This window comes from Anabas testudineus, chromosome 4 (genome assembly GCF_900324465.2).
Source record: "Anabas testudineus chromosome 4, fAnaTes1.2, whole genome shotgun sequence".
NCBI lineage: Eukaryota > Metazoa > Chordata > Actinopteri > Anabantiformes > Anabantidae > Anabas > Anabas testudineus.
The window spans coordinates 16,388,286-16,405,276 of record NC_046613.1 but is presented as its reverse complement, the minus strand read 5'-3'; the positions used below and the strand labels follow the sequence as shown (position 1 = coordinate 16,405,276).

The 16,991-nt window shown below is 39.8% G+C and overlaps 1 protein-coding gene across 1 annotated transcript; it reads left to right on the top strand.

The window, feature by feature from the left end:
- The first annotated feature begins 259 nt into the window (after positions 1–259).
- kif14 (kinesin family member 14) lies at positions 260–16,776 on the top strand. Its single transcript, XM_026345989.1, has 29 exons — positions 260–1,326; positions 1,583–1,837; positions 1,962–2,049; positions 2,390–2,488; positions 2,776–2,828; positions 2,928–2,958; positions 3,229–3,336; positions 3,691–3,807; positions 3,959–4,077; positions 4,449–4,621; positions 5,516–5,663; positions 5,973–6,036; positions 6,289–6,473; positions 6,587–6,689; positions 6,837–6,994; positions 7,070–7,217; positions 7,557–7,703; positions 8,153–8,285; positions 8,905–8,998; positions 9,248–9,383; positions 9,742–9,848; positions 10,630–10,730; positions 10,918–11,148; positions 11,323–11,510; positions 12,000–12,152; positions 12,658–12,780; positions 12,956–13,030; positions 14,544–14,694; positions 15,341–16,776. Exons 1-29 carry the CDS (start codon positions 260–262, stop codon positions 15,715–15,717), a joined length of 4,932 nt encoding a protein of 1,643 aa, XP_026201774.1. The 3' UTR covers positions 15,718–16,776.
- Positions 16,777–16,991: the final 215 nt, after the last annotated feature.

The window sequence follows — 16,991 nt, the reverse complement described above, 5'->3', positions numbered from 1 at the left end:
GATTTGAAATTGAAGCGGGCGAAGGCGGAAGCGATTGAGGCGAAAGAACAACAACAACAACAGCTATTTTCGCTTGGATACAACTCATTTTATTACAATGGATATTTATCTGCTTTTAATTACCATACCAAGACATTCGTATTACACCGTTTTTATGTAGTGTACAGTTTTAAGTAAGTTAGCGCAACCGGAGTTGCCGTTAGATAAGTTAAGTAACGTAACGTTAAGCGTACGCTAACGTTTTTAGCAGCCGGCTGTCATGTCGTTATTTAGTGTACAAGCGAGGAAACACACCGCTTATTATGACAATCTAGTGTTAACATCAACGTCCAAGACTCCGGGCAGAGAGCGTCTAACAGGACGAAAAGAAGCAGACACAACTCTGGGTAAAAGTGAGCTAACATCGGAGGACTCTGCGTGTGACGAGCGCAGGTCATCTGGTAAAAGCAGACATGTAAACAGAACCTATGTCATTTCTGCGGCGGCAAAAAGCGGCAGCGGGCAGCAGACTCCTTACCGGGGGAGACTCACCTTGCAGAGGAGGTCGAGGAGGAAGACCGGGGCAGAAACCGGCGAGAAAAGCATGGCTGAACGCAGTCAGATCACAACGCCAGCTCCGGAGGTGAGGCTGACCCTGCAGCGCAGGACCAGGACTCCATCAATGGATAAAAGCGTTTCTAGACAGCGTGGAGGCAGCGGGACCGGGCTGCAGCCCACACCGAAAGTTCTCAGTGAACCCAACGGCAGGACACCTGTTTTATTCAGGTCTGTGAGTTTAAAAGAAACGGCCTCTAAGAGCAAAGCCAGAGAAACTGGGGACCATGTGGAATCCCAAGGGAGGCTGGCCCAAAGCAAGAAGCTGTCGTCTTTCTCCACAGGGAAGCCTTTAGAGGACCAGGCCCAAACCTTTAAAACCCCTACGAGGAAGACCCCGTTTGAGAAAATCGCAGCCAAGAGAGAAGTGTTCGAGAGACTGGCAGGGAAAGAGGTACCCAGACAAGTGGCAGTGAAATCCGCAAGTCTGGAAAGGCCTAAATCTCGAGTACAGCAAGCGGACGTCTCTAAACCTGTTGCAGCTCCTCGGCTCAGCAAGGCGTCCGCAGGTGTGCACAAGCAAAGCGCTGCCCTGCAGGTGAAAAAGACCTCCAGCTCGATCCACAAGGGAGACCTGATCCAGGCCAGAACCTGCACTCCTGCTCCAGCACCTGTCGAGCAGCCTGTGTCCCACCTGCCTGAACCTCTGAAGCAGCAGCAGCAGCAGCACTCCTTTACAATGGAAGACAGTGCTGTGACTGTAGCAGTCCGTGTCCGTCCTTTCAATGCCAGGTGTGTAATGGAGTAGTTGATGTCAGCATGCAGGTACAGCCAGGTTGCTTAGGATCCTTCTCATTCTCTCATCCTATGCCATTCGGCCACTCTTATTTGGCACTAAACAAGTGGAGATGTGCTGTTTTAGGGGAAACAGCTCACAGAAAATAGCATGCACATATATCAGTATAAAACAGTAAACTATTTTGAAACCATTCAAATACATTTCAAGCAAAAATGCCATTTTCCATTTCCATTTCTTCTCCGTTGATAGGGAGAAAGCAGAGAAGACATTGCAGGTCATCTTCATGAACGGCCAGGAGACTGTTGTCCAGCATCCGGAGACCAAACAGACTTATTCCTTCAATTATGACTTCTCTTTCTGCTCTGTGCATGAGAATGATTCTACCTTTGCCAGCCAGCAGACGGTTTACGAGAAACTGGCCAAACCTCTGCTACTGAGGGCCTTTGAAGGATTCAACACCTGCTTGTTTGCTTATGGTCAAACAGGGTCTGGGAAGTCATACACGTGAGTAATTGTTTCAGCTCATTCCTTTCCTCAATTTTCCACTCTTAAATGTGCCTGCTGTTTTGGTTGTGGGTTTTTTATTTTATTTTATTTTAATAGTTTTTTTTTTTCTTTTTTTGGGCAGTATGATGGGCTTTGGAGAAGAGGCAGGTGTTATCCCGCGGTTCTGCAGGGAGCTTTTTTCCAGACTGGCCTCCATTGAATGTGAAGAGGTAAAATGTCACATAATGTTTTGTTGGTAACATTGTTCCTCTTGATTTAGTTGCAGCTGGATAGTGTGGTGATAAGATCGCCGTCCTCTATGCGGCCTACATCTAGTAGGGGTCCTTAGGCAAGACCTGCCTGACTTTGTACCTTGTACCTCACTTATAAGTCGCTTAGGATAAAAGCGTCTGCCAAATTACTTAAATGTACTTTTCTTTCCAGAGATGGTATCACTGAAACAATGTACAGGCTACACTTTTTCTCTAGATAAAAGCTCCTGTGATTAAAAGACAGGTGTGTTCAACACCTACAGAATTCACCATCATCATTTGAGTTATTATATTTCAGGTCAAATGTCATGTAGAGATGAGCTACTTTGAAGTATACAACGAGAAGATCCATGATCTCCTGGTGACCAGAGATGAGCCGAACCAAAGAAAGATGCCTGTAAGTAGTTTCCAACCAATTAAAATATACTCCATAGATTATTGAATCCTGGTATATGGGGTTTAGTTTTTAAAATGAAAATATATTATTGTGGAATTGTTGATGGCAGTTAATACAAATGCCAGACTTGATGTCAGTTGAGAATGCAAAGTTCCTCTATATTCAGCAAAATTCAAGAGCATATGTTTGATAATGTGCCATTTTTCTAAAATGTATATAAGTTACATAATGTATTAATATACATTTGAATTTGTCGAAAATAAAATCTATTTAATGTGTGTATTCAGCTGAGGGTGAGGGAGCATCCAGTCCATGGTCCCTATGTTGCTGAGCTCTCTGCGTAAGAATATTCTTTGTCACTTCTGCTTTATTACTCTTCATATAAAGAACATTCTTGAATGGCGTGTTTTGCCCTGCTCATTTTGTTGTTTCCTCACAGGAATGTTGTGAGCTCTTACACCGATATTCAGGTAGGTTGAAACTGCTGTCAAGATTTTTTTTTTTCTTCTTCTTCTGTTTTTTGCTAAAGCTCTTAAGAACACCTGGGAATAAATGAGCAAATCAAGGTTCTGTGTTGAGTATAGTAGAGACCATGTTGAACTAAACAATAATGTAAAGAGTAATGTAGAACCATAGAGATGAGCGCTGAGCTCGAATTATACACATTGAAAGTGTAGTGTGGAAAAAAAATATTCTGCTAATATTAAATGAGGATTTCTTAACACATTCTTCTCTTTTAGGGTTGGCTGGAGCTCGGCAACAAGCAGAGGGCCACAGCAGCTACAGGAATGAATGACAAGAGCTCCAGATCTCACTCTGTCTTCACACTTGTTATGACCCAGACTAAGGTATGGCCTGTTGACTTAACTGTATTAGTGTTCAGATCACCTTACAGAATTATCTGGAAAAAACAAGACAGATCTTCTTTGAGCAAACGCTAGGCAACAATAAGAAGAAGAAAACTCCCTTTAACAGAAGAAACATCAAACAGTAGGGGAAATTTAGAAGCCCATATAGATCTCTCTTGCTAATACTGGTCAACACTGTCTATTTTTGATGTCACATACACACAGCAAACTCCTAAAAATATATTACATTTGCTTGTGCAATAATTAGTGTTCAGAGACGCGCTCGTTAGTTTGGGCTGTTGTGTAAAATCACACACGTCTAATCAGGTTGTTGGTGTGTATTTGTGTCTGCAGACAGAGTTTGTGGAGGGTGAGGAACATGACCACAGCATCACCAGCAGGATCAACCTGGTGGACCTGGCTGGCAGCGAACGCTGTAACTCAGCCCAAACAAGTGGAGACAGACTGAGGGTACATACACATTCATACATTATATAAGCATATTAAATGGTATGTGTCATTATGAGACCTTTGGTGTGGACTTGCACCTATGTTCATAATTGCATTTATGTGTACACTTATTCAAAATAAGGTATTTTACTGTTACTGATACTTTTCCTAGGAGGGTGCTAGCATCAACAAATCCCTGCTTACCCTCGGAAAGGTCATCTCAGCCCTGTCTGAACAGGCACTTAGCAGGAAAAAGGTCTTCATACCGTACAGAGAGTCTGTCCTTACATGGTGAGAGATTGACATGCTTGTACACATAGTGATGTTTTGCTAAACAGTGTTAAATTGTAAAAGCTCTTTTCGTTTGTCTGTTTTCTAAGAAACTTTAAATTCCTCCACATCTTGATACTAAATATTAAAGTTGTATGTGATATATGCTTAGACAGATTTCCACTGCATATGAAAACACACAATATTATTACTATTATTACTTAAATGCAGAATAGATTCTTATTTAAAAACTGGGCTCATATAGAAATTGTATACCTGAATAGACACCCCCAAAGTATTTTTTTCCATGTTATTCAACTAGCAATCATTGAGCAGATTCCTGTATTTCCATTTTAGATGCATGATCTTGACCTAAATTTATTTTCCTACAGGCTGTTGAAAGAAAGCCTTGGTGGAAACTCCAAGACGGCTATGATTGCCACTTTGAGTCCAGCAGGCAGCAATGTGGAGGAAAGTCTAAGCACTCTGCGCTACGCCCAGCAGGCCCGCACAATCATAAATGTGGCCAAGGTCAATGAGGACACCAGTGCCAAGCTCATCAGAGGTCAGTCTGTCAAAATAATCCAAATAAAAATAAAAAAAAAAGTATGTTGGACTTCATTGAACTCTGGATTATATTTTATTATTTGTTATCAGCAGGGTTCATGACTCTAAACTTGGGTTTTATATACTGAAATACTGTAGATTCACAGAGCAAAACATGTTTCAAACCAGCAGTGCATACTTACTAACGATTCCTCTATCACCAACAGATTAATTACGTGCATATTTCCCAGCTCTTTTCAACTCTTCACTTGTCTGTCTGTCCATTAGCTCCTTCATCATCTGCTCTCTTGTTTCTGTCTCCCTGTCGTTATCTGTATGTTTTTGATCTGTATGTGAATGCCTGTCTTTCTGTTTGAGGCTTGCTCTTGATCTCCTTTCTCTCTCCTCTCCTACATACCCTCCTGTCTTCACATCTATCCGTCAACAGCTTAGGCACTACCCAGTTCAATTAAGTCCTGGCCCTAACCTTGCCTTCAGGCCATATTTATGCACTGTCAGCCGCACATGGTGGCTAACTGTCACGCAAGTATTATTTTTCATGAGATGATTATGCTGCTGTTTGACATTTTTAGCACTAAGGGGAGCTCTTGCTGTGGCATTTTTCTTACATCATCTGTCAGTGTGAGATATTCAAAGTGAATATGACCCAAGCATTACAAATCAGGTCAATGTTGCTCAATAAATTATCCATTAAAGTGACACTGTTGGCCAGTTTACTGCTATAATCGAACTACTTCTATGCACTCTGTTAAAGTGGTCTCTTAAATTAACCCATCAGGACCTTTATGTACATTAAACTGGTACCAATTTAAGTTTATATTTGCTCAAAACTGCTACATATATTTAGCTATAAAAAAAAATAAAAGTGGACCAATACTCTTATGTGTTTCAGAGCTGAAGGCAGAGGTGGAGAAGCTGCGAGCAGCACAGATGAGCTCTCAGGGCATCGAACCAGAGAGAGTTAGGCTGTTCCAGCAGGAGATTGTCGGCCTGAAGAACAAACTCTGTCAGCAAGAAAAAGAAATGGTCGAGGCCAACAGGTCAGTGTTCCTGAAATCATAACCAAAGTCTAAATTGAATTCATCTGATGCAGTCAGTCTCCTTTTGGAAGAGGTCAAAGTGAAAGCTATAGCAGGTTTACACATTTTACAGAAGGGATTTTTCATATTTGTTATTAGTAGTGGGTGAAAACACTTTTTTAGATTTCATGTTTTTATCTGTATCACAGTAATTATATTTCTGTAAAACACATCATGTTGCATCATATGATTCAAGTTCAGTGACTAACATACAAAGATTACACTTAGAGGTAATTTTCTGTATATGTGTTTCATTTAATGTTTTGGTAGGGCATGGAGAGAGAAACTGGAACAAGCTGAAATTCGCAAACGTGAAGAGACCAAGGAGTTGCAGGTAATTTGTTCTGAGCAAGACGGGTCTGGTTACAACATTTAGTTTATTTTCATTTTAAGTGTCAAGGGTGTCATACAGTTTACAACAGTGCAAAAAAATCACTGACCCAAAGAGTCAAACTAATGAAAAGAGCAGTAATGATATTCGTGTGTGGTTACTCTGACAACTCTATATTTCAGATTAGGACCTAAAGCGAGTGAAAGAAGCTCTGTCATCAGCTGTCCAAAACATTCTTGCTCTGTATTTCCTCAGAAAGTAGGTGTGACATTCAAAGTGGACAACCGTCTTCCCAACCTGGTCAATCTGAATGAGGATCCCCAGCTGTCTGAGATGCTTCTTTACATGATCAAAGAGGGTCAAACCACAGTGGGCAAACTCAAGTCTGGGTCCACACACGACATCCAGCTTACAGGAGCCCTCATAGCTGACCAACACTGGTAAAAACAAATGCATGTTGTGTTGCCAAAACGCAAGTAATAACTGTAAAAACATTTTCCAGCTCAATCAAATGTGTATATATATTTATAGTCTTTTATTTATGTTTTTTTAGTGTCATATCCAACATACACGGTACTGTCAGCATCACTCCTAAAGAAAATGCCAAAACCTTTGTTAATGGAACCCTCATCTCTGAACCCACTGTCCTCCACCACGTAAGTACATCAGAATGAGATGATGCCTACATATAGAATAACGTGTAGTAAGATTTGTAGAATGGCTTGTTTTCTCTAATTTGTTCTAAAACATTGAGCAGTTTATCAACTTTAGGAATCAATTTTACCGTTCTATGTGTGTTCTAGGGAGACAGGGTGATTTTAGGTGGCGATCACTACTTTCGCTTCAACCATCCAGCAGAGGTGCAGTCTGGGAAGCGTGTGTCATCCTGGACATGCGCGGGCGATGGTCACAAAGACTTTGAATTTGCCAAAAATGAGTTGCTTGCAGCTCAAAGAGCTCAGTAAGTGCATAAGAAGTCTTTTTGTGAAGAGAAGAGAAGAAGAATTCTCCTTTAAACAGATTTTATGTGTCCTAGACTGGAAGCTGAAATTGAAGAAGCCCACTTGAAGGCAAAAGAGGAGATGATGCAGGGAATCCAGATGGCGAAGGAGGTGGCCCAGAAGGAACTATCTGATCAGAAGGCTCTTTATGAGGACAAGATCCGAGCCCTGGAGAAAGAATTGGTACTTTTGCATTAAACTGTGTCCCCTGTCTCACCACAGTTCTAACTAGTGCACTTTTTATACTGTCCTGGTGCAGTGTTGACATTTTAGACCTTTTTAGCTATAGTACTGCTGCTGTTTTTCGAAGTCTGTTTACATAAAATGTTACCCAATAGAGAAAAGTATAGACTTAAATTAATAATAATGATTTTCATAAACCTCTGGTACTATATCGCACCATTTCAGAGCCAGCAAACAGTTCTTGTTGTGTGTGTGTGTGGTGTTATGAACCTCTATATCATTATGCCCTGTCAGCTGGTGCATCGAATACTGAATAATGCCAAGCTCAAATTTTTCCAGAATGAAGAAAGTAAGCGGAAGCGTCAGCAGGAGTTAGACCAGCAGAGGGTGGCCAGCCAGATGGAAGAGCTGAAGATAGCCAAGCTGGAGCTGGAACAAGAGGTGGACACTCACAAGAAACGCCTCCGCCTGCACATGGAGGCCCAGGTAAGCACACAGTAGCTCATGACAATGTTAAATTGCTCTGTTCCCCTTTATTATGCTATCAGGGTGTTTCGGCAAACATTGAAATATTAAAAATTCTCATTCACCCAGGTCTGATTTATTGCCTTCACACTGAGGAGCTTACACTGTTTTTCATTTGGAACAACTATATTAAGCACTTAGGACTTGGCCAGAGGTGATAGAGCTGCAATATCTAAAAGAACACACATCTAAACAGAACTTATTTCAGCTCTCAGCATTTTTTATTTTTATGTATCCTCAGAGGTCAGTCTGCAGGAAATGTGAGGATCTCATTCATCATTTCTGCTGATCTAAAATTTATGTTTAACTGATGGCCACTTGAAGTGTTTGGAGTCATGCTGGAACTTAGCTTTAGGCAAAATGTTTTGACTGCTGGTTAATATTGCGTACATTATCCTGATTCACTCCAGGCAATGGAGGAACACCATGTGTGTCAAGCGAGGATTGTTGATGCCTTGGAGGCAGAGAAAAGAAAGATCAGCAGAGAGCTAGAGGAGATGCAGAAGAAAAGAGCTTTAAGGGAAAATCACACTCCCAGAAATGGTAAGATAAGTTTCAAGTCAAGTAGATACTGGCACCAGAAACTATGCTAACAAGTCACATTATCCAGTATAAAGGGACAGGTGGGGCATGTCCTTCTAAGTTATGCCCTTTTATTTCATTTGAGTGTTTTCCAGGTCCTGCTATTAAAAAATTAACCTGTACGGGCCAATTGATATCAAATCCAATAATTTATTTTGAGGTGGCTACAACTATTAAAACTATACATTGCATAGTAATTCAATTCAATTTTATTTGTACAGCTCCAAATCACAACAGAAGTCATCACAAAGCACTTTACAGTGTTTAAGACCTTATACAAAATATAATTGTATACAGAAATGTATAGAAAATCCAACAACCCCCACTTGTTCAAGCACTAGGCGCCAGTGGAAAACTAAGAATTTCAGTCTTACTAAACTGCAATCTATTATGTGTGTGATGTCCAATAGCAAAATCTTTCATGGCAAATAAATAAATATAAAATAAGTTTTCTTGCTCTTCTTTTTCCCTTTACATGTCGCTACATTAGGCTGAAATACAAGAGCATCTGACTCAGACAATATTTTACCAGTGAGTGTTGGTTGCAGTGAAATTTATGTGTTTCATTTCCAAATTGCAGTTACTCCACAGTGGGATGCTATGAAGTTGTCCTTGATGATTGAGGAAGCCAATAAGATTAGTGCTAAACTAAAGAAAAACACAGTCTTTAGCAGGTATGAAAGAACTTAAATCAATATCAGCCTATTATTAACAAATATTTTAGTGATTTTCTGAACCACATTGATTAACATTGGAAATGTTTGTGCTTTAACAGCTTGTTTATCTTATTCAAACTTTAATATAATGTTTATTTTTTATATTTTATTTTATTGTGAGGCTGTCTGTTAGTTACAACTTTGTTTCAAGTTTACCTGCATGAATCAGATTTGGTGCATCCTTACTTGATTCTCCTGCTGTTGTAGACATGAAAGCTCTGACGATCACGAGCAAGGTGGTTTGCTGCAGGTACGGGTTCAAAATACAAAGCTCGGGATTTCCACGTTCTGGAGCCTGGACAAGTTCCAGAACAACATGGCTGCCATGAGGGAACTCGAACAGGTTCGCCTTCAATCAGTTCTGTTTTTACAGTCATCACTTTTGGATTAAATTATTCTTTTTTTATCTTAAAACACATAAACAATGTGAAAATAATATAAACCAATATTGTTGTGTTCCAGGGACGTAGCAATATGGGCCATTTAATGATGACTTTATCGTAGGTTTTGGCATGTGCAGGGTGTTTCTTACTCATTCTACATATCCAGAGTTTGGCATCATCACATAACATCATTCCTATTTGTTTGACCTTATTTACAGTTCAGAATGGGTTGTTTCATGTTGTTTAGTGTTGCTGCCTCACATTCCTGTGCTCTTCTCATTAAGTTCAGTTAATGAGACTGTAGTTTACTCTCCATAGGGAGATTCGACCTGTAAAGATGACGAGGTGTTTTATGACCCTGATGATGAGTGGGAACAAGATATATCGACCTCTTCTGCTTCCACGTCCTCTTTCTCTCGTCGAAGGTAGTTATCCAGCTTCTAGCTTTCCTCCTTTCCATCATTAACATTTGACGCATTTTACTGTATATTTGTACAGTTTTGTTAAATGTGTTAACAGCAAAGTGTCCTATATGCATTCCATACTGTCTTTAAACAATGCCCAGGGATTACATGGACAATATTTTATTGTATGTGGGTCTATGACAGCTGTCATGCTCCTTTAATCAAAACAATGCGTTGTGTTAAATGTATGTATAGTGTTGATGAACTACCATCAGATCCAGCCAGATGGGACTTAGTGTAGGGTCTGTGATTTCCTCATACCTTTTCTCCAGTGAGTCCATTAAACCCATGCCTAAACATCATTACTGCAACTCCTCTCATATTAAGTGAGGTTTACTCTCCTGCTGAACTGAGTTAAGCCTTTTACTCTAAAGTTTAAATTGTATTAACACTGTTTTATTATTTACATTTAAAATCAAATTACTGTAACAATGTCCAAAGCCTCTCAAAGATGCACTGTGTGAATGCCAGTGCCCTCATGACAACATAACATAATCCACAGAAATGGAAAAGGTGACTGGCAGTACAAACAGTACCAGTGGCTCATTTTTATAAAGTACTGGAACAACAAACCTACAGACAGATTTGACCTGCTATGACTCCAATGGCTTTTGCAAAGGTTGAACATGTGAAATTCGTTTTAAAACATTATAGGTCACCACATTATTGCAAGTGAGAACATAAATACTATTTTAAAATGCTGTCATAGTACTAAGTTTTGCTTCTGTTTGTATGGCATCAGGAGCAGAAGTTTGTTGAAGAGCAGAAGAATATCAGGGCGTCTTTATGAAATCCGGGTCCATCCAATCCAGAGCCTCAACACTGGCTCCTCAAAATCTGCTGGTAAGGAACTGATCAAAGAGTTTTGACCCGCATATCGAATAGCCGTTGTCAGGTCATTTGCAATTTCTAACAATGACTAAGTTACAGTACATTATGACCAATTAACATTTTGACAGCTTGCTATAAAAACAATGTTTAATTAGTTCATACTTGCAAATTACACCACCCACCACTGTGTTTCTCGCAGGTTTGATGGGTGCAGCTAAACCTCCCTCCACCCATTCCAGCAGCACCGTCTCTGCAATGCCTGGCATCTGCAAGGAGCTGATTGGTCTATCAGTGGCCCGTTTGCGGGCCTGTAGTGGAACAGAGGAGAGCATAGCAGACAGATTGGCCTCAGATCTGAACCTAGTCTATGCTGCGGTTCAAACGATATCTGAACTGTACGACAGCTTGGATGAGGACAGCCAGGAAAATGGTGAGACTTTGTCTGTGGACCTAAAGTGGTCTTTCAGGATAGATATAACTTTTGAAAACACTTCTCGGTGGGCTTTTTTTGGCGGTATTTTTTTCTGATTTGAGTCATGCATTCAATATTTCAGAATACCACTGTATTTGGACCAAACAGTTAATATTAAATTTTCTCCTGCAGTATTTGTGTGTAACTCGGTAGCCCAGAACCAGCTGGTTAAGGCCACCACATCCATAGAGAGTGCAGTGTTTGTTACCATGCAGTGGTTGGCCAGCATCAAACCCTCCTCTGGCCTGCTCTACGCCATCGCCGATGAACTCAAGACCCAAGTCAAGAAGATGGGAGGATTTTTTCAGCTGCTCATTCAGGTTTAAGCAAACATTGTCATAGTGACTATGCAGTGACATATTCTGCTTTTATGACCTTTGCAGTACATTAATAACTGTAAAATCTAAGATTAAATTTTTTCAATTTGGCATAGTTTAGAGAAGGGGTGCCTAATCAAAATGCAGAGCATTGATTGGCGGGTCTTAGCTCTGAGCTGTTTGAGCTCTGTCTATGGAAATGGCCAAGCAGAGGGAATTTTCAACCTTGAGCCCCAAACAGACTATGAATATATGGAAAATAAAATCCTTTACCAGCCTCAGCACCTAAACGCACAATTTTATCCCTCCCACTTTTGGGTTTTCACATTCACTAGTTTTAATTTATCTAGCAGTGTCCCCTCAGACTGTGTCAGTGGTGTTTTTGGCATGGTTTCATTGATTCTCTATTAAATCCATTTTAATTACATGGTTTTGTCAGTTGGTTTGTGTTGACATGATGTTTAGTAAAATTATAATTTTCTCCGCACCCAGGGTTGTGAATCTGAGATCACGTCAATGGTGACTGAGGCACGAAGGAAAAGCAGCCAGTGCCTGGATGCAGCATTGCTTGCACTCGGCCATCTGGCAGCAGTGACAGGCATGCAGCTAAATGCTATTGAGCTGGGTGTTCAAGCTGGAGGCAAGGTAACGCTACCGTTGATACAGCAGCAGCTATTACCTCTGGTAAGACTCTGGGGTCCATTGTAATCAAGTCCCCACTCAACAGTACCACAAAAATGGAATATTTGCTATGTGGGTCTTGAAGCAAGGAAGGTATCAAGAGATTACTGAGCTCAATTAGAGAACAGCATGTTTGATTTTTTTATTTACAATTAGTGATCATGCTGTACGACCACAGGTCCCTCTGGGAAATGTAGTGGAAAAACAGCCCATCAATAAACACAAAAAAACATAACATATTGTCAATTTTATACATTTATTGATATTAGTGTATGTAATGTCATAAGTATAGAAATGCCAAATTAGGTTTGACGTCTTTTAGAAACTTTGTCGCTACAGTTTCTGATGACTGGGAGCAAACTGGCACATTTATTTCTACACTCTAAAATGCACTGCTTATCTTGTTCACACAATACTATGATCATAAAGTTTTGATTTATGCTATTCTGTGATTACTGATTCTTCTTAGCCATCGATGGTCTTGTATCTGCTAAAAGGGACCAATAAAGGCATCCGATCTCTATTGGAGGAGAATCTCACCATCACCAGGGAAATGCTAAGAGAGGCCCAGCTAGCCTATCCTAGGAATACAGTAAGATGTCACAATCCTTTTATGAAATGTATTTCACCCGTCTTTATTAATAGAATGTGGTATTTAAATCATCTTTTGACAATAGCAATTTTTAAGTAGATTTTGTGTTGATATTTAGATTTCTGTAAAGATGCTGACAGAGGTGCTATCATTGATAATCTGTGCTCACTTACAGGTCCTACAAAGCCTTAAATCCAAGACACTTGACTTAGCTCGTGCTTTGCAGAACTACATGCACTGCCATATCATGGTAAGTTTTAGCAGCACAAATGGCTAACAACTATAGTGATTCTGGGAAAAAAAGGCTGGAAAATAACACAAGGGTGTAATTTTACTGAAAAAGCCAGAACTCCAAATACAGTATTGATTAAACTACATTTAATGTACCTTGTTTAGAAGGCTAAAGCAAGTTACATTGTCTTTAGATACATTTTTGCGCTGAGTGCGCCTGATGGATTTTTGCATCTGTATGAGGGATCCTTTTTTTTCTATGGGATCCTGACCTGTGTTTTAAGACAGACTTGTCCTGTGAACCCATCCTTTAATTCTATGTAAAAACACTGAAACAAACAATGTTCAGAATGAATAATTTGGTTAATTGCATTATCTACGTACTTATAGCCTAATTCCAAAAGCTAAACGATGGCTGAAAGAAAAGAAACATGCAAAGTTCTCCTGGGTATTTAAAGGTTAAAAACAGTCTTGTATCTTGACACAGGCTTTAAAGTTTAAGACTAATACTCATCCCCACAGCAGCAGCGTTAAAGACGCCACTCAGCCGTTATTGCTCCTGTAAAGCTCTGTGACCTCTAAGCTTATCTCTCAGCACTTGCCCCTTGATGATCATTCAGATAATGAATGTGAGGAATTAAGTGGCATCAGTCACAGCTAACGGGCTCGTTTGCTTAGCTGATTATCTTAGCCGCACAAACTAGCAGTGATTTTGTTCGAACCAATCACCGACACATATGGGCAAAGGGACATTTTGCTGTGTTATTGTAGTGAAATAAATCTGCTAGGTGGAAGCAGCTATGTCATGGTGATTTCTGAATAAAGTATTTAACACAGGACTTGCACACTTGTGCATGCCTGGGAATGTAAACACATTTACAGTATGAGTGTGTGCTGTAACTGGGGTTGTCCTTTATTTAATCAAGTTGTGTTGAACTGTATGCTATGCAGCTCTTAAAAGTAAGTCAGATTTTTAGCTGGGTGATTCTATTTAAACAAAGAGTTTTCAAATGTAAAAGAAGTCGGCTTGTATACAGAACGGTGCTGGAGTGAATGACATGGTGCATTAACATTTTCTGCTCCACTACTGTGGACTGGGCGGGAGGCCATTAGGTTTATGTCATAGGAAAGGACACGTCACCATGGAATCTCCGTTCAAACAGTGACATCATTTACAACTATGTGCATGTACTGGCATACTGTACATCTGTGGAATCGTTTACATGGCTTTAGGCTACATATAGAGCCAGGATGGACAAGATCCTGGTAAACTTGAAAATAGCTGAAAAAAATGATGTTGACATGGATTGTTAGGTTAAGACAGTTTGATGAATAACTCAGTTACTGTTTAGTTTACTTCGAGCGAGGTTCTTGACTGCCGTGAAACTACATCAGGGCTATTCAGTGGCAGACAACCTAGTATATAAACAAACTGTGTATTCCTACATTTTAGTTTTGTAATTGTTGGCTGCAATACATGTAGTACTTGGTCTTGGATTCATTTTTTAGGGTGTGTTCATGTTTTCAAATAGGAGAGAGAGTCTGACCTAGAAGAGGTGGAGGAAGGGGAGGAGGAGGCCTCTGCTTCCCATTTGCAGAGACTGAGGAATACATCGACCAAACTGTTCCAGCTGAACCAGGCAGTCAGACAGCTGCATTCCTCTCTCTCTGCTGCCTTGCAAGGTTTGAGATTTTCACATAGCCCATAGTTTAGCAAGTGTTTTCCAGAGTGACTTGGATTGGCGAATTCACAAGCATTAGAAGAGTATAGTCAAAGTCAGCTCGACTAGCCTTTAAGATGATTTTCTAAATAAGTTACAATATAATAAAATAAAATAAAATAAAATAAAAGGCAACTGCAGGAACAATGTCGAGGTCAATAGTAAAAACTTCATAAAGAGATCATTGTAAAAACAAAGTTACTACCATTTATTTATATCAGCGTTAAAAAACAAATTATTAAATATGTTTCACGGCTAAATTGCTTTATAACTGCCTTGCTCTGTCAGTTCATCAGTATGCTTAATGAACTGTTAAGCTGTAACACGTGGGTTTATTGGGTGTTTTATTTGAGCTTTGGCACCTATATAATTATGTAATATTGCTTAAAATGCTGACTTGTATTTTAAACTAGCTTTTAACTGTTATTCCTGTAATAGCCTTTTCATTTTAGTAAAATAAAATAAAATGAAAATACCGTAATACTTATTATACTTAGAATAATGTAGACTTTGGTTTGATGGTGAGTTCAACATGAATAATATCTCAGACAGTTTTTGTTTTCGTAGGTGTCACTTCTCCAATCTAACTCCATTCATACTTCTTCCAGGAAAAGACGGAGACTTCACCCTCAGCAGCTGCAGGGAACTGGTCTCCTCCACTGCTAAAGCTGTCAATGAGCTAATCATGAGTCTGTCCAAGGAGGGGGCATTGGCGCGGTCCCCGCAGCTTCCCTGCACTCAGAGCGTCATGGCAGCACAAGACGAGCTTCACTCGGCCCTGCAGTCCTTGTTGTCCTCATCTCACCAACAAGACACAGGAGAGAGTCGAAGCTCTAGCGCTTCTGATAAGAGTCCAGAAGATGAAATCTTGACTAAACAGAGTGCTACCACTCACAGTGCTGTTAAAAATCTAGTTATCAGTAAGATAACGTACTCTCTTCCTTGCGGGGTGTCCTCCTCCAAACACAGCCCACACTGGGTGTAACGTGCACTTATACTGTGTCTTATTCTTTATGATCTGTCCGTATCATGTATGATGTCCTGCCAAGATAAGACTCCTGACATGGAGATAACTCATCCTACTGCTAGTATCAACAAGTGAGCTGAATGTTTTTTCTCTTTTGTATACTCTTGTATCACTGACACCAAACACTGCAGAGACTGTTTAATATTGCTATTCACACGTACACTCACTGACCACTTTATTAGGTACAACTTTACAATCTAATGCTAAACATAACGGCACATCTGCCATGAATTCTACTCTTAAAAAATCAATTCTTGTTTTTTTTTTGTTTTGTTTTGTTTTGTTGAAACTTAGAAACATATACTGCTATACTGCTTAATTTAATGCCTTCCAGTATGATTCCACCACCCACAATGACCTCAAAAATAAACATACAGATATCGCTGTTTCTGACAGTTTCAACAAAGCTGTGAAATTATAACCTTGTAAAAGTAGACTTCATGGTGGAACTGCTGTGTTATATTGCAGTAGTTTGTTCAAGCGCCCAATAAAGTAGCCAGTGGGTGTATATGATAAGGTGAAGTATATCCACATTTCTATTATCAACTCTGGCACCAGATATAGTTTATGACGTCTAAACATGATTACAGTGATTAATTGGCTGTAAGGACCCGGCCTTTTCTGCGATACTGCATTTCTCAGAGGCCTGTAAATTATTCTTTGTAGCATTTTTATAGATTCAAATGTGTAATGGTTCAACGCGCAGCTGCAGTGGTAGTGTTAAAAAATATAATGTAAAAGATTGTCCCAATTTTTCTCTATACATTGTATGATGTAATGTTTTCTTTCCTCACATTTGCATGAAGCTTCGCTCTTGTATGTTTTCCACAAACTGTAGCAATTTGCACTCAGGAGAGACTTGTATAATATTAATCTGGGTTTCTTCTTAATATATGTGCGTTAACAAGACAGTGTTAATGTTCTTTTAGGCTTTTTTTTTTTTTTTTGTATGGATTGGTAAAAGAAATGTGTTCTGTTACAATGATTTAGGCTCTAAAACTACAACAATAAATTCATGTGGCTTGATTTGATGAAGGCCCAAACATTTCAAATTGCACAACAGTATTGAGTTAACCATGGGCTCCTGGGTACAGGCTGCATCTCACTCCCCCAAAGAGGAAAGGCTCAATTCCCAAAGGTGATTCATGCACTCACATGAGTTTGTGCATGTTTCTAACTTGACGCACTGAAGCCAAGTGGAAAGGCTTCTTGGAGAATCCCTGAACCTCGCT

Coding starts and splice junctions, on each gene's coding strand:
- kif14 (XM_026345989.1), top strand. CDS start 260: ATGTCGTTATTTAGTGTACAAGCGAGGAAACACACCGCTTATTATGAC. Junction 1,838..1,961: donor GGGTCTGGGAAGTCATACAC/GTGAGTAATTGT, acceptor TTTTTTGGGCAG/TATGATGGGCTTTGGAGAAG. Junction 8,286..8,904: donor AAATCACACTCCCAGAAATG/GTAAGATAAGTT, acceptor TCCAAATTGCAG/TTACTCCACAGTGGGATGCT.